Raw genomic sequence first — 19,465 nt, forward strand, 5'->3', positions numbered from 1 at the left:
GTCGTGGCCAGAAAGGCCGTCTTGGATTGTCGAGCGATGGTTGAGAAGCTGGCGCCGCTGCCGGGCACGAAGCCGCTCATGATCTCGATGCGGGAGATGGACACGCTCGGGCTCAAGACGGGTCCGGGGCTCAAGGACACGATCGACTTCAAGCTCTTTGAGAAGCAAGCCATTTTGGACGAGATTGCTCAAGTCGGCTTCATGTGCCCGTTCCATGCGATCCGCGCCGACATTGCCAAGCTCGAATGCGCCGAGTTGCTGCTGGTCGCTGACCGCGACGAAGTATATGGCGAAAACTGGTTCGTCTGCGTGCGTCAAGCCGCGTACGAAGCGCAGATGGCGCTCATCAATGGCCGACTCGCGGCCGCCGAGGCCGCCGCCGAGAGCAAAGACGACGAGAAGAAGCCGAGTGAAGACGAGCTCCTCGAGATGATCCAGTACGAAGACAAGCCGTTCATTGCGCACCCGTGGGTGTCGTCGACCGCCGACGAGACCCACGACCAAGTGCGGTCGCTGACTGTCCGCGCAGCGCGGCCCGTCATTAGCATGTCGATCACGCGCCGCACCGAAGAGTTCAATGCCGACTACAAGTTTAGCGATCGAGATGCGGACCAGTGCTTTGTCGAGTGCCGCCAGCACAAGGACCCAAACTACGATCTCTCGCGCGTCGAGCAAGACATTGGTCTCCAGGGGATCCCCGACCTCGTGGACAATGCGACGCAGACATCGTGGTTCCGCGCGGTCAACTCGGCGCTGCAGTACGAGCCGATCAAAGTACCGAGCGAGGCGTGTGAGCGCGAGCTCCAGTCGTCGCGGCTGCAAACCTTTTTGGCCAACGTCTTGCCGCGCATGGAGGAGGCGCTGCAGCAGAACGAGACACTCGACATCTTCCTCGACCCGCTCCAGACGATGCTCGAAGAAGAGACGGGCGGCCAGCACAAGGCCGAGAACAGCATCAAGGAGCTTCGGACGTTTACGGATCTCATCTACTCGAAGAACAAGACGCTGCCGTCGATCGATTGGCATCCCAAGAAGACGGGTGTCATTGCCGTCGCGGCGTCGACGAATGCGTCGTTCTCCAAGCGCGAAGATGCCACCGACAAGGTATGTCGACGGGTGTTCGGAGAGGGTGCCAACGGAGTCGGTTCTAGGTCGAGGGGTCGTATGTGCTCATTTGGAACTTTGCCGACCTCATCCACCCACAGCTCATGATCGAAGCCCCCCAAGACGTCATGGCCATTCGCTTCAACCCGACGCAGCCAGGTATCATCGCGGGTGGTCTCTTCAACGGCCAAGTGTGCGTCTGGGACATCTCCAAGGCCGAGGCGCAAATGACCAAGAAGAAGCAAAAGAGCGGCCACGCCAGTGAAGAAACAACCAAGGCGATCCCGCCCGTCAAGCCGCTCCATACCTCGTACATTGATTTGAGCCACCGACGGTCGGTCGCGGACCTCGTGTGGCTGCCCGCCGGCATGGAAATCACAAACCGCGGGCACCTCGTATCGACGCCCGACACGGTGTCGCACCAGTTTCTGACCGTGGCCGGCGACGGGCAAGTGTGCTTCTGGGACCTCCGCTTTAAGGACCCTAAGTACCGCATGGCCAACCACAACCGCATCAAGGCGGAAAAATCCCAAATGAAGGCTAGCAAAGGTCGTCGGCTCCTGTCCCAGCACAGCAAAATGCGTACTCAGATATGCGTAGATGCCAAAGATGCGGGGCCCGTCGAAGTCCTCTTCACGCCGCTCTACTCGATTGCGCTGACCAAAGTCGACGGCGCGGGCGAGCTCGGGCTCAAGTGCATTGTCATGGAAAAGACCAAGGACGACCAGGTGCAACCAACGTATCCACTGGATCGTATATTTACGAAAATACTCGTATAGCCATCGAGCCGGCTCTACTGCGGGACGGAAGAAGGTGAATTCTTGCTCGCGGATTGGCGCCCGCACGCTTCCAAGGACGACGATGGACCCAGCAGCAGCAGCAACAACAACTCGTCCGAGGACAGTGTCGAGTACGTTCAGTGGGCGTGCCACGATCACTTTCGAACGACCGTGAGTTTGAGTCGATCGCCGTTCTTTCCGCACATTCAATTGACGGTCAGCGAAGCGAATTTCCACATTTGGAACGTCGCTGGTGGCTCCTCGTCGTCCAACACGCCGATCTTCATATCGCCCTTCTCCCTCGCGCCGCTCATGTGCGGCTGCTTCTCGCCGACGCGACCGGGTGTTCTCTACATTGGCAAGGCCGACGGCGTTCTTGAAGTGTGGGATCTCTTGGACCAATCCCACCGCGCGTCCTTCTCGTGCAGCATCGCGGCGTGTTCGCTCACCACGCTCGAGTTTCGGCAGACGCAGGTGGTGGCGCCGGCGCCAGCGCCCACCGTCAACGCCGCGAATGCGATGGGCAAGACCCAGGCGGCACCCGTCGCGAATGCGGCAACCCAAGCCCCCAAGCAGCAGCTGCTCGCCGTCGGCGACGTCAATGGCAACTTGCACATTCTCGAGATTCCACGAACGCTTTCGCGCGGCTCGGCGGGCGAGCGCCAGATCATCGAGGGTTACTTCAAGCGCGAGATCGCACGGGTCAAAGCCGTTGCCGAGTACGCCGATGTGGCCATGCGCGCCGCCAACGTGATTGCCAACGCTGCGTCCAACAATGGCAACAGCAACAACAACAGCAGCAACACTGGGACGTCGACGCCAGCGACCACGACCAAGCCTCCGGTCGCCGCCGACGCCGAAGACGATCTCTTCAAAAAGATGGAAAAGGAGTTCCGGCAAGAGCTTGGCATCGATGACAAGTACGTCGAGCAGCTCATGAAGAGTAAGCAAAACAACTAGGCGACTACTACTGTACAGTAGTACAGGTAGCATCACTTTGTCTGTACATGTATATCGTACCAGTTTCCAAGGTGCATCTTCGCTTTACCAACTTGGTCAGTGCATATTGGTGGCACGCGACACCATCCCTCGCCATCAATAGACTCCGCCTGACCCGAAAACTCAGGTCTTATTGTGGAGTCGTGTCCGCGTGCCACGTCATAAAGTGCAAAGATGTGCAAAGATGACGCAATAACATCCGGATACGCTGCCAATGAATTATACGGACCACTGTGCTGTGTGGAGGATGACGGTCGTCGAGTACGCGCAGTATGGCACCGAGGCCGAGCTCCCGGAGATCATGAGCCTCTTCGAGAAGGACCTCTCGGAGCCCTACTCGGTGTACACGTACCGGTACTTTCTCTACAGCTGGCCCGAGCTCTGCATCCTCGCGCGCGCCGAAGGCGTCATTGTCGGCGCGATCGTCTGCCGCCTCGAGGACACCCAAGGCGTCCTCAAGGGCTACATCGCGATGTTAGCCGTCGAGAAGAGCTTCCGCAAGCATGGCATCGGGTCTGCGCTCGTCCAGAAGGCCATCGACCAGATGATGCGCATGCACTGCGACGAAGTCGTGCTCGAGACTGAGATCACCAACGTGGCCGCGATCCGCTTGTACCAAAACTTGGGCTTTGTCAAGGACGAGCGGCTCCTCAAGTACTACCTCAACGGTGTCGACGCCTTCCGCCTCAAGCTATGGATGCATTAACACGATCGACGTGCGTACACCATCATCCTCGTCCTTGCTCTTCTCGCGACCTCAAGGAAGTTGGGCCGTCAGCGCTTGCGATAGACACTTGAGCATGGAAGAGGCATGTACTATAAAGGTCGGAGTCGACTAGGTAACAAAGTGTAGCAGCGTCTTGTTCTCACTCCACTGGAGGACCTGGAGCGTCTCGTACTGCTCGATGCAAGCCTTGAGCTGCACGTTCGTGTACCCCTTCCGGATCACAATGGGCTCAATGTCGCTGTAGTTGACGCTCATCTCGCCGCGATCGCGCGCAAAGTCGAGGATCAAGCGGTAAATCTTCGAGTTGGCGTCCATCGAGCTCTTGGGACGTCCATGCGCCCCATGCTCTTCATCCTGGAGCGACGACTTGGAGACGTAAACCAATCGAATCGCTTCGTCCACGTCGGCCGTGACCACCTACGCACGCTTCCATACGCTATTGAATGAGACGTCAAGCACGTACGGTGGACGAGAAGCGAAGGCGGGCGAGCGCCTGCGAGAGGCGTAGGATACTGAGGAGCTGGCGCGCGGTCATCGCGGTCTGCGCGTCGTTGGCCGAGTCTTGCTGCTGGCGCAGTGTGACATAGGCCTCGACGATGTAGCTGCAGAGGCTTTCAGGGATCGCTGGTACATACTGCTTGGCGACCGCGATAAAGTACCGCAGCACGTCCGAGCGGACAGGGTCGAACGCCATCTCGGGGTTCTTGCTATGCATGGATCGTTTGAATATCAATGTTTCAAGGTATCGAGGTACCAAAAGCGGTGAACATAAGTCACGTGGCGAGCAAGCGCTTCGTCCTTGTCGTACTGCGCCGTGTCGAGGATGAGAAAGAGCAGATCGAAGCGACTCAAGAGCGCGTTGGGGAGGTTGATGTTTTGCGATGCGGTCAGCTTCTTGTTGTACCGGCCGTAAATCGGGTTGGCCGCCGCGAGCACCGACGTCCGCGCGTTGAGCGTCGTCGTAATACCGGCTTTAGCAATGCTCACGGTCTGCTGCTCCATGACCTACACATCTTCCGCTTGGTACTTGCCCTTGATACAGAAGCAGAGTCTCAACCTCGTGGATGGCCGTGCGGTCGCCCTCTTCCATCTTGTCAAACTCGTCGATGCAGCAAATGCCCATGTCGGCCAGCACGAGTGCGCCGCCTTCGAGCGTCATCTCCTTGGTGATCTGGTCGCGCACGACCGCGGCCGTGAGACCGACGCCGCTGCTGCCCTTGCCCGTTGTGTAGATGCCTCGCGGGCTCACGGTCGCAATGTGTTTGAGGAGCTGACTCTTGGCCACACCAGGGTCGCCCATCAGGAGTACGTTGATGTCGCCGCGGACCTTCATGCCTTCGTCCATGCGCTTGGTGACGCCGCCAATCATGAGCAACAGCAGTGCTTTCTTGACGTCTTCATGGCCGTAGATTTCGGGCGCGATCGACTGCGAGAGGATCGAGTAGAGCTCGGGCGACTCTTGGAGGCGCTCGACTTCGGTCTCCATGTCTTCGGACGCGTCCATGGCGCTGTACCGCTTCTTGTGGTTGATGACGTGCATGGCCTCGAGGTACGTCTCGGTGATGAGGCCGACTTGCATTTGACGCTGGGGGCTGTACGGCAGCGGAAGGAAGATGCCGCAGATGGTAATGAGCGCACCGGGTTCGCACGACCGGGTGAGCTCGCCGCGGAGGTACACGGTGAGCGACCGGGGAATGTGGCCCATGGGTACTTGGTCCGGCAGTTCCTACATCGATCAGTTGCTGGACGAGCAAGATACAGTCGATCGTACTTGAAACTTGACTTCTTGAAACTTTTGAAACTTGGAAGCCTTGGTTTGCATGAGGAGTCGGCCGTTGGTCTTGTTGACTTTGCACTTTTCGCTCGGGCACTGGACGAGCGGGTTGAAGTTGCGCGACTTGACCTCTTGGTAGACTTCAAACGAGCACACTTCGCACGTGTACGTCGCGACGATCACGAGCGGCTTGACGTTCGAGACTCGCGTCACCATGCCCTTGATGCGCACGAGGCTGCCAACCTTGGACGCCTTCACCTCGCGGATCGGGACCGGCTTGGTCTTGACGCCCGGCACAAGTCTACATGCATATGACATGCATCAATCAAGAGGCAAGAGCGTACTGCAGCTCAAAGCGGCGCATGAGGGCCGGCGGAAAAACGGTCGCAAGGTCGACGGGCGCGTCGTTCTCGGTCGCCGCCTCTTGCACGCGGTGGAGGCGGAGGACGTCGAGGACGTCGTGGGCCTCCGAGATGTCGCGCGACGGCGGCGGAAGGATGTCGTCGACTGCGTCTGAGAAGAGCGAGACGTACCGGCGCGTGTTGCGCATGACGTTGCGCACAAAGTCCTCGTCGTTCTCAAACTACATGTTTGGTGTCGTAAGCAGCGGCGATCCAAGGGCGCATGTACCGAGAGGACGTCGTCGAGCGCGATCGTGACGGTTGTGCGCTGGCGGTCGGCGACCTCTTGCTATCGCAAGCGTGAGTGCACGGGGTCGAGCGAGGACCTTGTACGTACGAGCATGTCTTCGTACTTGCGCGCGCCAGAGAGCGAGTCGACATAGTTGCGCAGAAAGTGGAGGCATTTCTCTGCGGCGACCATGAGACCATTATGCTGCGGCGAGATGGGGCACGTACCTTTTTCTTCCAGGTAGTTGGGAAAGCCGGCCATGGCCATCCCGCCGCCGGTGCCAGTGCTACCGCTTCCGATGCTCGCGCCGGGCGCCGACGTGGCCGACGACGATGGCAGGCCCGGCATGACATGCTGCGAGCCGCTTCCGGGGCGCGGGAGACCCGGCATGACGTGCTGCGCGTTGCGGGCAAAGCCGGGCACGTTGCTGTACGAGGCCATCGAGGTCCACTTGCGAGTGTTCCAAAATATGGTCGCCCGTTGCCGCCAAAATATCCGGACGCGTATCCGGCGCAACGACTGCCGCCGCCGATCTTGAGTTGTCGAAGAGATGGCGTCCGTATGCAAAAGCTGTCGCAATACAAGCACGCTCGGTATTCTTATCTAATCAGATAAAAAGCAACAGCACACGCGAAGAGGACGTAGAACATGCAGCGATCGGCGAGGTGTTGGTGCTGCATCTTCCCAGCTCGCGAGCTGGGCTTCGACGTGCGCATTCTTGGTGCCCATCTCTGCGAGGAGTTCCGACATGGCCATCGAAGCGAAAGATTGTGGCTGCGAGCGTCGGCTGCACGCGTCGTTCGTGCTGTCCTTCATTTGGCGTCAGGCAGTAGATCAAGCACGCCCACGCAAAGCCACTTGGTCATGCTGCTGCGGCGCAGGTACATGTACTGAAAGACCCAAGTACTCCAAGGAAATGATATTAAGCCATACTCGTCATACCAACGTCTCGAGATCATTTGGGGCTCTGTGCGACTCGACGGCTGACCGAAACTGTGCTTAGCGACCGCCTGAAGGTGTGCTACATTGTGTACGGAGTCGAGGCTTGCCTCATGTCGTCGTGGCCCGAGATACCGTGTGGTGGGTGGTACGAGCTCTCGGACCCCAGAGTTCTTTGTATCGACGGCACGAAGGACGTGTGAAAGCTATAGCATCGCAAGGCACGGCTAATCATCTTTGATACGAGTAATTTCGTTGCACTTTGCCAGGTCATGTGCACTTTGTCAGGTCGTTGCAGTTGTTCAATTTGCCAGCAAGATGGCACACGTCGAGCTCTCGGACCCTCTCGAGCGCCTCCAGCAGCCTTCCAAGAGCCTTGGCCTCTTGAAAGGTTGCTGGAGGCGCTCGAGAGGGTCCGACAGCTGGTGGTGTGCCATGGTGCTGGTAAATTGAGTGACGAATGTGGCTCAATGCCATTCCCTTGGCGTGCATGGAGTCTTCCAGTACCTGCGGCGCAGCAGCATGGCCAAGTGGCTTTGCGTTGATCTGCTGTCAGCACGAACGACGCGGCAGGCAAAATCGCACTTTGCAATCTTCGCCAAAATATTTCGCATAGATTTGCACCAATCAGAAACGAGCTGGCTGTTCCGTCAAATCAAGATAGACGGCGGCAATTGACGATGAACTTCCTAACCGCGATCAAGAAGCCCGAGCACCTCGACAGCTGGCTCTTTGGCGACGATGTCGCGGACCCGCGCCCGCCATTGGCGCCGACGGCGAACCGGTCGACGCCTGCATCGCCGGCGGCAGCCGACCATAGGCCATCGTCCGCCAGCACCAAGCTCGCGCAGGCCGCGACGATGATCCAGGACAAGTACAAGAAGATGGCCAAGAACAACATGAACTACAAGACGATCTCCAGCAGCTATCCGATGCCACTGAGCAAGAAGTTTCGCAAGTACCTTCGTGACAAGCAGCGCGCCGAGACGGCCATAGACGAAAAGCAGCGCCGGCTCTTGCAGCTCTCGGAAGTCAGCCGCCTCCGCGCGCACACGCCGTTCTCGCTGCACGAGATTGTGAAAGACCCAAAGAAGCTGCCGTACCTTCTCGATTTCTTGGCCAAGACGACCGACGACGGCAACTACCACAACGTCCTTCTCTTCCTCCTCGAGCTCGAGCAAGAGCGCGACGCGGCGCGGGGCACGCCGTCGCTTCTCAAGCTCTTCAACAAGTACTTTACGACCAAGTCCGAGTGCAGCATCTCAGCGACGCTCGAGCTCACGCCAGAGCTCGAAGAGATGGTGCTCGCGAGCATCCAGAACGACGACATTGGCTGGGTCGGGTTTCGCCCGATCCAGCGCCTCGCGTTCAAGCGGCTCACGCGCGAAGAGCTGCCGCGGTTCCTCAAGAGCACCGAGTACCTCGAGATGCTGCAGGTCTCGGAGCACACGGCCGCCTTTGTGCCCCTCGATCGGTTCCTTACGAACCCGCGCGCGGCGCACTACTTCCTCCTCTTCCTCATGCAGCAACGCCAGCATTTCGAGCTCTACTTTTGGCTCCACGTCGAGTACGTTCTGAAAAAATGCACGTCGGACATGACGCTCTTTTGGACGCTCACGCACGACTTGCTCAAGAAGGCCCGCGTCGACTCGAGCGCGATCCAAGCGCCCACAAAAGCCAATCTGGCGGATGCGCTGCAGATCCAGTCCAAAGACGCGGCGCTCGCTGCCTTTGGCGTGGCGCAGGCGGAGATCTGCCTCGTCCTCTCGGCCTCGTGGTACGAACGCTTCGTCAAGAGCCCACTGTACACCCTCGCGCTGAGCGACAAGGCGGCCAAGACCCTTCTCGACAGCGACAGCGACAGCGACGACGACGACGACGAGCACCACCAAGACACCGACAAGCGCCGGTCCACAGCGATGCTGCGCGACTCGTTTTCCGAGTACGACTCGATCTCGGACATTCCCAACAGCGAGCGACCGCCGTTGGTCCATCACGTGGAGAGCGAAGACTCCGACTCGGACGACGAAGCGCCGACGAGCATGCGGCTCAACCTCGAGAGCATCATTCGCAGTACGTCGCTGCCGGACGGGCTCCAAGTCCACTACCGGCCCAACTACCCGCTCACGCCCTTGGTGCTGCGCGAAGACTTGGTCTCGACGCCCGTCATTGACGCGATCGTGCTTTTCAAGACGATCACAACCGAAAATTCGGGCACACGCCTCGAGCTCTCTTACGTACGCAAGGACAAGTCGCCGGCGCTGCCGCCGTCGCCCGAGTCGCAGCGCAAGGTCTCGGACCTCGCCAAGCGCATCCAGCCGTACTTTGTGCCCCACGGCAAGCTCATCGTGACCGGCGTCCCCGAGCTTGACGTGCTGTTTCCATTTGTTGTGCTCCAGAACGGCGACCTCGGCACGCTCTACTGCATGTGCTACACGACGTACGTGGCGCGTGGCGACGCCGAGTTTGTCGCGCAAGGCGTCTGCGTCGCGTCGCCCTTCCCGCTCATCGACGGTCTCCGGTCGATTGTTGCACGGCATCTGTTGGACACGCCGACGCCGCTGTTGCCCGACCATGTCCGGCGGCTCTACACGGTGCCGGCGCCGTCGCCGACGTCCGCGCCACTGCCGACGCCGTCGCCCAATGCGCTCTTGCACCGGCGCCACTCGGGCACGCTCCTCGACCTCCCAGCGCCGCCCCGAATCGACTTTGGCCTCGCACCTCTCTTTGCGACGCTCAGCAACGCGCTCGTGCTCGAGGTCGTCGCCAACGCGCTGCTCGAGCACAGCATCATTTTGCTCTCGTCGTCGCTCTCGGCGCTGACCCTCTCGGCCGAAGCCATTCGGTGCCTCTTGGCGCCGTTTGCGTGGTGCCACATCTACATCCCAGTGCTCCCCAAGAGTCTCCTCTCATACCTCCACTGCCCGACGCCGATCCTTGTCGGCATCCACCAGAGCTGCGCGACGCGCGACGACCTCCCGCTGCCGTCGCCGTCGTCGTGTGCGATCGTGGTGGACCTCGATCGAGGGACTCTTGAGTACCTCGGTCCTCGCAAGCTCCAGTGGCCAAACATGGGGCTTCTCGACGACGCATCGAGCCCGATTCGGCTTGTCGATGCGTTCACGACGGCAAAAGCGCAGCTCGATACGCTGCTCGTGTGTCCGTCGGCGCTGCAACTGGACGCGGTCGGACTCCGGCCGTCGTCGGCGCTCCCCACGGCGTTTCCCGACGCCGACGTCCGCGGTGTCTTTTACAAGCTCGTGGCCAATCTCCTTTTTGACCACACGGCCGCAAGCCTTGTTGTCGGCGACGCCACCGAGTCGGTCATTATCTTTGACGAGCACAAGTTTACTGCGCTCCGACCGGCCTACGAGACGCCGTTCATCGAGTGTCTGATCCGCACGCAGTGCTTCTCCGAGATCATTAGCACGCACCGCCTCGACGCCCGTCTCGAGGGCCACTAAGATGTACAACTATGGTCTAAGAATGCTCAGAACTGGTGACGCATCGCTGTCCAGTGCTTTGATAGATGGGTCTACTCGCATCGCAGAGGCAACAACAAAAGTTCGATTGCTGGGTTACGCGCCGTCCATTCCGCGGACGAGCTTCACGTCGCGTTTTTGCCCGACGTCGTCTTCGTCGTCGACGGGGTGCTCGACGGGGTGCTCGACGGGGTGCTCGACGCCGTGGCCTTGGGGGGCGCGTTCGAGCGGTTCCCTCCCGAGGGGTTGCCGGTCGTGCTGGGCCAGCTGCCCGCGTTGCCTTGTCCTTGCTTGCTCGACATGCTGCTGCTTCTTGGTAGTTGGTCTCAAATGGGCAACTGCAGGTCAAGGGGGACGGCAGCGAACGATTCGACGCGGTGGACCATGCGGCGCCGCTGGGACGTGGCGTGCTATGCAGACCAACGGGCTGGTGGTGCGACACCGTGTTGGCTAGCTAGCAGGCAGGGACTTTCGCTTCTACTTACGTAGGCGGCTGGCGGTTCTCGGACCTGGTGGACAATGCTTCAACGGTGTTATCTGCGGGGACGACTAGCCGACTAACCGGTTAACGAACGTAGCCACTCTATTTTTACGCGGGTCGGAGACGACCGCGGGCAGCATGCCGTCGTCGGTGCTGAGCGCGTCGACCAAGAAGAGCCACCACCCGGGCATCGCTGGCTGTACGTCCCTCCAAATCACTTTGGATTGAAACCTCTCTCTTACGACAGCCGGGGTCCTCGAGATCAAGCTCAAGCAAAAGCTCGCCCTCGACCCGCAAGCCGTCGTCTACCGCGGCATGACCGACGAGGTTGTGCCCAAGTCGTCGATCAAGCGCCAGCACAAACACCGACGCAACCCAAAGGTCAACGTGACGCTCGAGAACCTCGCGCCCGATCACTCGTTCAAGAAGGAGCGGGGCGAGATCATGGAGAAGCTCTCGTTTCCATCGCCGACGCGCCAGCTCCTCGAGAAGCAAGTCGGTTTGAAAAAGACCAAGCAAAAGCAAGCGACCGACGCCCTGCCACCCGTAAACATCGATCCCCCATTGCATCTCAACCTCAACCTCAACCTCAATGTCGTAGGTGGCCGGCGCGTTCAAAAAGCGGCAAATTCCGCCATCCAACTTTCCAAGCTCGTACAACCGCGGTTCGATGCAAAGTTCGGATGACGTGTCGTCTTACGAGGTGTAGGACACGTCCCGGTGTGTGTCGAGCCGCGCACTGGCGGCAACCACCTCAAGTGGACCAAGCGCATTGAAGAGATCGACTACGCAGTCGTCCTGCCGCTCTTCTTTGAAGGTATGGGCTCAGATTGACGGAGTAGTGCTCACGAACGGACTAGGCACGCGGGAAAAGGAAGAGCCGTACCACTTCCTCGCCTCGACAGGAACGATTGAGCTCCTCCAGCACGGCCGTATGTTCCCGGAGAAGGTCCACGCTTGCCTCCACAAGCTCATTGCGCCGATCCGCATCGCACTGAACACGCGGGACATGCCGCTGATTTGCGAGACGCTCAAGAACATTCAATTGCTCCTGGATGTCGAAGGCATTGGGCCGGCCCTCGTGCCCTACTACCGGTGATACATTCTATCTGCTCAGTGGAGCGTCTAACTTCCGCCCAGACAACTGCTGCCAGGACTCAACACGTTCAAGAACAAACGACATAACCTCGGCGACGCGATCGACTTTAGCCAGCGACGAGACACGGGTACACTTTTTTTGGTGGTGGTCCCGGCCTTCTCAGCGTGCCACGTCATAGATGTCGGCGCGCTCATCCAAGCGACCCTCGAAAAGATGGAGCGCATCGGCGGCCCCGATGCGTATGTGAATATCAAGTACATGGTGCCGACGTACGAAGGCATCAACAACTAACCGCACAACACGACGACAATTTGTCTATTTTCGGTTTGTATCAAAGTATCAACCCATCAGATCAAGTCGCGCGTCATCGTGATGTACACAAAGCCGTCGGGGTAGACAAACGACGCGTAAATCTCGGCGAGCGCGACGTCGGTCGCGACCGGAATGCCGTGCAAGAGTACCTTGTGCGTCGCCAGCGCCAAGTCGGGCACGAGATAGGCGAGGACATCGGCGACCGTGACCAAATCTACACACCCAATATTGACGCCACTGCTTGGGCATCCTCCATGTTTGGGAACCTTCGCGATGGGAAGGAATCGGAAGCTGCACCATGGGCTCTGTCGGAAGCACGAGACGCAGTGGCACGTGGCGCTTCGGTTCGTTGCGGGGCACGAGTTCGTTGTGCACATCGTGGTACAGGTTGTAGTTGTCTACAGACTCTCCAAATGACCAGTATGTAGCGGATGATCCGATACTCTTCATGACGGCCTCCCAGAGCTGCGCGTGCTTTTGTTGCGGCAAGTTCATGATCCACTTGGTCGAGCCGTACAAGAGGTACATGGCCTAGCAGAGTCGCTAGTGCTCGATGGCATGCGCTGTTTACCTGCTTGTAGCTGTTCATAAAATGGGCTTCGACGGCGCCCATGTCCTCGCACGGCAAGAGCTAGGCACGCGTGGTGACGAGGTCCGCCATGCATACAGGCGCACCTCTGTCGGGTACCGCTGAAAATGCACGGTGATGTCCCACGGCAGCGTCGCGTCTGCGTACAGGTCGTAGAGGACGCCAAACGGGAGCTGCCTACATGCAATACACAGAAAATGGTCGATGGCTGCGCTCGTAGCTCGGGCGCGTACCACTTGAGCGGTCGATCACGACTGGAGAACCATACGGTGCGCGCCGAGAGCATGGGCGGCGCGACGTCCTTGAAGTGCTCAATGACGAGCTCCGTCGCGGTGAAGAGCAAGCTCACGCGGGGCAGCATGGCCTAGCCGCGTTGAGGCCCCTGCGATAGGGCATGGACGTACGTAGTAGGGGCGCGGGACCTGGAGCGTCGTGATCTCGGACGCGTCGATCGAGAAGCAGACCGGGATGCAGCCATGCCACAGCTTGCGCCCGACGTCCATCTCGTCGCGCTTTTGTCGGCCGATCTGAATATTGCATCCGCATAATGTTTATCTTCCGGATACCAACGCCGCTGGCAGTTGAAGTGTCGACCGTGTTTAAACGCGTTTAGCGCAAGATCGCGCGCACGCGAAAGGTCATGGCCGACGACAACACGGACGATGACCTCCACAGCATCGCAGTGCTCTTCACGTATACGTTTGGCATCGCGTCGATGAGCATGGGCCACGTCTTCGCGTCGACAGGACCGCTCATGGGGTCCATCCTGCTCTACCTCTTGTCGGCCAGCAACCTCCATGCCAGGTACGCCACGGCTCTACCATGCGCTTCCTATTACGTATGCTAGCGCCTTGCTCGCCAAGTGCATGGCCTTGGCGCCACCGTCCGTGCGCACCTATGGCGACTTGGGGCTGCACGCCTGCGGCCCGGTCGGACAGTACGACAGCTCTACTTGTGCACGTTGTCTCATGTTATGCTAGGTACGTCATCCTCATCTCCGAGTCGCTCTCGTGTCTTTTGACACCGATTGCGTTCCTTGTGCTGGGCGGCACAGAGCTGCTTCCATCGATCGCCCAGTACATCCATGCGCCGTGGCTTACGTTTTCGTCGACGGCGTGGATCCTACTGTTTGCGACGGCGATGCTCCCGATCGTCTTCATCCCGAGCCTCAAAGAAACCTTCGCGCTGTGCGTGCTTGGCGGCCTCGCGACCTTCTTTGCCGACAGCGCCGCGCTCTACGTCAACCTCACGCTGCATCCAATGGCGCCGCGCGAGACGGCCGTGACGTTCTCTGGCGTCCTCTCGGCGTACGGCACCATCATGTTTGCGTTTGGGACAGCATTGCTCGTGCCACCCTTGCACCGCCAGCGCCGAGACAAGGACGTCGGACGCTTTGTACTTGTGCTCAGTGCGACGCTAATTGCTATCACGTGTCTCTACATTGGCATCGGGTCGGTCACGTACTTTCAACTCGGCTGCACCGCGCCCGCGACGCTTCTCGAAAGCATGCCCCGGGGTCTCACCAAGACGCTCGCGACCAGCGCGATGCTACTGCACATCATGGTCGCATACCCCGTCATTCTAACGCCCACACTGTTTGTGCTCGAGCGCAAGGTCTTTGGGAAGGACGCCGACGCACCGGGGGTTCTAGTCGGCGAAGATACCACCGCGCTCCTCGGGCACAGCGCACCGTCGTCGCCGGTACGAGACGACGAGAATGACATAACGTCGACACATGTCTACAAGCCGGTCAACGAGGTAGACTCCCTTGGCCAATGCAGAGTTTATGGATACGATGTAGAAGGAGGCTATGGTGAGTCATGATGACGTGGGGTTTACAAAGCGCGAACTCGCCTGTCGCGTCGTCCTGCGGACGCTGATTGTGGCTGTCCAGTGCTTTGTCGCGATCATGCTCCAGAGCTCGTTTGCCGACATCCTCTCGCTCATTGGCGCGACGACCGTGACGCTGCCGTGTATGATCATGCCGTGCGTGTGCTACCTCCGCATGGTGCCTCACGACGGCAGCTACCTGAGCGGGTGCACGCGCGCATTTGCGTACTTTGTGATATTCTCGAGCGCACTCCTCAGCGTCTACGCAACGGTCCATGCGATCGGCAACATTCAAACCAATATGGCGACCTTCCACCTCTTTGCGCCCGTCCACCACCGCGAGTTTGTCAACGGCGCCGAAAAATTTCCCTTTTGCCAAGTCGGGGAGCGCAACTAAGCTATGAATGCAACTACTATAACGTGTTCGCGTTGCAAACAACGTCGCAAGAACGAACGCGTTGACGTGGCAGACGCCTGACCGCGTGCAAGTCGGCGCTAGCACTTGCTCGTTCCGAGTGAGCTGCGCACGGAGAGACCCACTCGAAACGATATGTCGTCGGATCGTCTCGGCGGTGCCGTCAAAGGAGGCCTCCTGACCCATCGCATCTGGCTTGGGCTCATGACGCTTCGTTGATGCGAATATGGAGGCGACGAGTAGTAGCAAGCAGAGGGCGAGCGTCGTGGTCTGTGCTTGTCCTAAAAGGCACCGAGCGTGCGCAGTCTATTTCGACGCAACGTTTGCCGCGCCAGAGCGGCAAAACGCTAGTGTATCTCGCATGCACCAGGGCGCTATAGAAGGTACTGTGAGTAAAGAGATAGTCGACAGCGCTCGACGAGGTAGTGTACTCTGCAGGCGCTCGTGCTCCTGGGATGTTGGTGGGTCGGTGGTAAAATGGCGTGTTTTTATCCCCGACCGACGACGCCATTTTGATCCAACGTCGGTTGGTGTGGCATACAAACACCAAGTGTATTTAAAGGCTAGAAAAATACACTGAACAGCCCATTGCGAAAAGAACGAAGTCAGCAAGGATGGCAGGTAGTAGACGCAACGAACGAGGCCCATCGCCCGGTGCTCATGGCGCTGCGTAGGACCTGGACGTATCCGCAAGGAGCTGGAAGAGTGCCAGAAGGACGTCGACACCTCGGGCGTCTCGGCGCATGCGCGCCAGCCCGGCGTCTTTGACGCGCTCGTGGGCACGATTCGCGGCCCCGAGGGCACGCCGTACGCCAACGGCACGTTCGTCCTCGAGATCAGCATCCCGAAGACGTACCCGTTCGAGCCGCCGAAGGTCCGCTTCGAGACCAAGGTCTGGCATCCCAACGTGTCGTCGCAGACGGGCGCCATCTGCTTGGTACGCCTGCAAGCCCATGGCGATCGCCTGCTTATAGATACGCTTTTGGTAGGACGTGCTCAAGGACGCGTGGTCGCCCGCGCTGACGATCAAGACGACGCTCTTGTCGATCCAAGCGCTCTTGTCGGCGGCCGAGCCCACGGACCCGCAGGTTGGTTGCCATCCTTTCTTAGCATGATGCTTATTCCACGTGGTGCTGTCAGGACGCTGAAGTGGCCAAGATGTACATCAACGACAAGGCGCGGTTCGACTCGACCGCAGCCTTCTGGACAGAGTCCTATGCCATGGGCAAGGACTCGGAGTCGGAAGCCGTCACGCGCCTCTGCGATATGGGGTTCCCCAAGGTGACCCTCCTTCATTTCTCTCACCAACGCAATCACGCTCATTCAATGGTATCTAGGACCTCGTCAAGCGCGCGCTCGCTGAGACCAAAGGCGACGAGAACGCGGCCGTCGAGAAGCTCCTCACGTCCATGTAAACCTCTACAAGTCTAGGAACGCAGTACCGTATCGAGTCATCGTCGGTCTTTTCAAATGAACTAATTATTCCACCACGCCTACTTTTGTTGCGTTTTCCCTGCGAGGAAGACGTCGTCGGCTTCCCTCGCCTTCTTTGCCGGACGCGTCCGACTGGAGTCGTTGGTTCCCACGGTCCTGCTCCTCGTATCCCTTCAAGCTAGCTAGTCTGTACTCTCCTCAACGATATCACTCGGCTCCTCAGAGCACGTCTCCTGGTGGGCTCCTTCATCGACCGTACTGCCTCGTGCAGCAGCCACGTCACTTGAAGCTGTGTCAGCGACGTCCACCTGTGCAACCCTCGTCGATATACCGGTATGCCAGCTTGGCAATGTGAGCCAGACGTGCACTTATCGCTGCTCCAAGTGCTATCAATGTCCTGCACCGTCCTTGCCAACATGCAGCCACGGCCGAGCTTGGCGGCGCGCAGGGATCGCCCAGTTGAAGCTGTGGCCACATATCATTCACTGCTTGCTTGAGCGCATGACCACGCCGTCGGCGACATCCAAGAGGCGGTGATCCTTGTCAAGCGTCCGAACGATCGGTGCTGGCTTTAGTCGCGAGGCCCTGCGGATGTTGAAGCGGTCGTCGTTCCTAGGAAATTGCATCTGCCGCAAGATGAAGCCGACGGCAAATCTTCTCCAAGAATCTTCACGAACACCAAGTTCAACCGTGGATTTTCTAGACTGTCTCGCATTTGGACCAATGGCATCGCGTCAACGTGGTGGCGCATCTGCAATATCAGCCAATGGCATGCCAGGGATTCATGTGCGGCCCGCGACAAGGGAACGAGTGGCCCGGCGGTCCCTCGCCGACGACCAGCTTGGCGTCTCTTGCATGGGACGCCGCTTCGTCGAGCCCTTCCTGCACCTTGTATGCATCTCTGGTGAAGGCCTCTTTGAGGCCACGGCCGGCGAACAGCGTCATCTCGATCTCGGAGTTGCCCCGAACCAAGTGACTTTTCTAGAAGTCCAGCTGCCATTTGTCTTGGGTTTTGTATGCTGCGTCAACAGGGTTTGAAGCCGCAAGTTGCAGCGCAGTTTGCAATTTTCCTCCACCGGATCACTCAACCACAAAGATGCTCTCCAAGCAAATGTCCCGCGCTGCCTCCAAGCGCTTCTTCTCGTCGGGCAAGGACATCCGCTTCGGCGTCGAGGGTCGCGCCTTGATGCTCAAGGGTGCTGACCAGCTCGCGGACGCCGTCCAGGTCACGCTCGGCCCCAAGGGCCGCAACGTGGTCATTGACCAGGCCTACGGCGCCCCGAAGATCACCAAGGATGGTGTGACGGTCGCCAAGAACATTGAGTTCAAGGACAAGTTTGAGAACATGGGTGCCCAGCTCCTCCGCCAGGTCGCCAACAACACGAACGACGCTGCCGGTGACGGTACCACGTCAGCCACGGTCCTCACGCGCGCTATCTACAGCGAGGGCTGCAAGTCGGTCGCCGCCGGCATGAACCCCCAGGACCTCCGCCGCGGTATCCAGATGGCCGTCGACTTTGTCGTTGCCGAGCTCGCTACGCTCTCGCAGGACATTGACGACAAGGAGAAGGTCGCCCAGGTTGCCACGATCTCGGCCAACAGCGAGAAGGAGATTGGTGACTTGATCTCGGACGCCATGGAGCGTGTCGGCCGCGAAGGTGTCATCACCGTCCAGGACGGCAAGACGCTCTACAACGAGCTCGAGGTTGTCGAGGGCATGAAGTTTGACCGCGGTTACATCTCGCCCTACTTCGTCACCAACACCAAGACGCAGGCGTGCGAGCTTGAGAACCCGTACATCCTCCTCGTCGAGAAGAAGGTGTCGTCGGCCGCTGCCATCGCGCCGTTGCTCGAATTCGTCTACAAGCAGTCGCGCCCGCTTCTCATCATCGCCGAAGATGTCGAGTCGGAGGCCCTCGCCGCCTTGATCCTCAACCGCATCCGTGCCGGTATCAAGGTCTGCGCCGTCAAGGCCCCGGGCTTCGGCGACAACCGCAAGGCTGGCCTTCAGGATATGGCTGTCCTCACGGGCGCCAAGGTTGTCTCGGAGGACGTTGGCATCCGCCTCGACAACGCGACGCCGGACCTCCTCGGTTGCGCCAAGAAGATCACGATCACCAAGGACGATACGCTGATCTTGCACGGCGAAGGCTCGAAGGAAGCCATTGAGGAGCGCTGCCTCCTCCTCAAGGACTCGATCGCCTCGACGACGTCCGACTACGAGAAGGAGAAGCTCCAGGAGCGCCTTGCCAAGCTCGGTGGCGGAATTGCCGTCATCAAGGTCGGCGGTGCCAGCGAAGTCGAAGTCGGCGAGAAGAAGGACCGCGTCGTCGATGCCCTCAACGCCACGCGCGCCGCCGTCGAAGAAGGCATCGTCCCGGGTGGCGGTACCGCGCTCCTCTGGTCGTCGCGCAAGCTGCCGTCGCTCTACGAGAAGTGCGCCAACATGGACCAGAAGGTCGGCGTCCAGATCATCGAGCGCGCTTGCCGCGCTACGGTCACCCAGATCGCCAAGAACGCCGGCGAGGAAGGCGCCGTGATTGTCGGCAAGCTCCTCGAGCAGTCGTCGCCCACGTTTGGCTTCAACGCGCAGACGAGCGAGTACGTCGACATGGTCGAAGCCGGTATCATTGACCCGACCAAGGTCGTTCGCACGGGCCTCGTCGACGCCTCGTCGGTCGCCTCGCTCATGATGACGGCCGAGGCCCTCATCGCCGACTTGCCGGCCGAGGGCGGCGCCCCGGCCATGGGCGGTATGGGCGGTATGGGCGGCATGGGCGGCATGGGTGGCATGATGTAAGCTGCTTGCCTGCACCGTCGTCGTCCGAGTTGTGATTGCCATATTAATATAGAAATTTAGCCTTGTCCACC

General features: G+C 59.5%; 9 protein-coding genes across 9 annotated transcripts; 7 read left to right on the top strand and 2 right to left on the bottom strand.

The window, feature by feature from the left end:
* The first annotated feature begins 20 nt into the window (after positions 1-20).
* Positions 21-2,919, top strand: SDRG_00726 (hypothetical protein). Its single transcript, XM_008606217.1, has 4 exons — positions 21-1,104; positions 1,152-1,653; positions 1,705-1,832; positions 1,884-2,919. Exons 1-4 carry the CDS (start codon positions 37-39, stop codon positions 2,841-2,843), a joined length of 2,658 nt encoding a protein of 885 aa, XP_008604439.1. The 5' UTR covers positions 21-36; the 3' UTR covers positions 2,844-2,919.
* Positions 2,920-3,113: 194 nt separating this feature from the next.
* SDRG_00727 (hypothetical protein) lies at positions 3,114-3,756 on the top strand. Its single transcript, XM_008606218.1, has one exon. It carries the CDS (start codon positions 3,130-3,132, stop codon positions 3,586-3,588), a length of 459 nt encoding a protein of 152 aa, XP_008604440.1. The 5' UTR covers positions 3,114-3,129; the 3' UTR covers positions 3,589-3,756.
* On the bottom strand, positions 3,718-6,471 carry SDRG_00728 (minichromosome maintenance protein 7 (cell division control protein 47); the record flags this gene model as incomplete). The annotated part of the gene is made up of 9 exons (XM_008606219.1): positions 6,241-6,471; positions 6,122-6,192; positions 6,014-6,073; positions 5,728-5,966; positions 5,381-5,684; positions 4,667-5,335; positions 4,364-4,614; positions 4,073-4,316; positions 3,718-4,026 (listed from the first exon to the last, which is right to left on the bottom strand). The coding sequence occupies exons 1-9, from the start codon at positions 6,452-6,454 to the stop codon at positions 3,718-3,720; spliced, it is 2,361 nt and encodes a 786-aa protein (XP_008604441.1). The 5' UTR covers positions 6,455-6,471.
* Positions 6,472-7,589: 1,118 nt separating this feature from the next.
* On the top strand, positions 7,590-10,470 carry SDRG_00729 (hypothetical protein). Its single transcript, XM_008606220.1, has one exon. The coding sequence runs from the start codon at positions 7,633-7,635 to the stop codon at positions 10,414-10,416; it is 2,784 nt and encodes a 927-aa protein (XP_008604442.1). The 5' UTR covers positions 7,590-7,632; the 3' UTR covers positions 10,417-10,470.
* A 557-nt stretch (positions 10,471-11,027) lies between these two features.
* On the top strand, positions 11,028-12,332 carry SDRG_00730 (hypothetical protein). The gene is made up of 7 exons (XM_008606221.1): positions 11,028-11,114; positions 11,163-11,461; positions 11,517-11,580; positions 11,625-11,732; positions 11,776-12,010; positions 12,056-12,141; positions 12,193-12,332. Exons 1-7 carry the CDS (start codon positions 11,054-11,056, stop codon positions 12,303-12,305), a joined length of 966 nt encoding a protein of 321 aa, XP_008604443.1. The 5' UTR covers positions 11,028-11,053; the 3' UTR covers positions 12,306-12,332.
* Positions 12,333-12,361: 29 nt separating this feature from the next.
* Positions 12,362-13,418, bottom strand: SDRG_00731 (hypothetical protein; the record flags this gene model as incomplete). Its single annotated transcript, XM_008606222.1, has 7 exons — positions 12,362-12,540; positions 12,593-12,724; positions 12,770-12,857; positions 12,898-12,957; positions 13,002-13,092; positions 13,149-13,279; positions 13,320-13,418. The coding sequence occupies 7 exons, from the start codon at positions 13,416-13,418 to the stop codon at positions 12,362-12,364; spliced, it is 780 nt and encodes a 259-aa protein (XP_008604444.1).
* Positions 13,419-13,527: 109 nt separating this feature from the next.
* Positions 13,528-15,168, top strand: SDRG_00732 (hypothetical protein). The gene is made up of 4 exons (XM_008606223.1): positions 13,528-13,719; positions 13,763-13,852; positions 13,896-14,673; positions 14,717-15,168. The coding sequence occupies exons 1-4, from the start codon at positions 13,556-13,558 to the stop codon at positions 15,140-15,142; spliced, it is 1,458 nt and encodes a 485-aa protein (XP_008604445.1). The 5' UTR covers positions 13,528-13,555; the 3' UTR covers positions 15,143-15,168.
* A 568-nt stretch (positions 15,169-15,736) lies between these two features.
* Positions 15,737-16,656, top strand: SDRG_00733 (ubiquitin-conjugating enzyme (huntingtin interacting protein 2)). The gene is made up of 5 exons (XM_008606224.1): positions 15,737-15,781; positions 15,835-16,097; positions 16,150-16,248; positions 16,301-16,441; positions 16,498-16,656. Exons 1-5 carry the CDS (start codon positions 15,775-15,777, stop codon positions 16,573-16,575), a joined length of 588 nt encoding a protein of 195 aa, XP_008604446.1. The 5' UTR covers positions 15,737-15,774; the 3' UTR covers positions 16,576-16,656.
* Positions 16,657-17,633: 977 nt separating this feature from the next.
* Positions 17,634-19,463, top strand: SDRG_00734 (chaperonin GroL). Its single transcript, XM_008606225.1, has one exon. It carries the CDS (start codon positions 17,691-17,693, stop codon positions 19,392-19,394), a length of 1,704 nt encoding a protein of 567 aa, XP_008604447.1. The 5' UTR covers positions 17,634-17,690; the 3' UTR covers positions 19,395-19,463.
* The last annotated feature ends 2 nt before the right edge of the window (positions 19,464-19,465 follow it).

This window comes from Saprolegnia diclina (genome assembly GCF_000281045.1).
Source record: "Saprolegnia diclina VS20 unplaced genomic scaffold supercont1.2, whole genome shotgun sequence".
NCBI lineage: Eukaryota > Oomycota > Saprolegniomycetes > Saprolegniales > Saprolegniaceae > Saprolegnia > Saprolegnia diclina.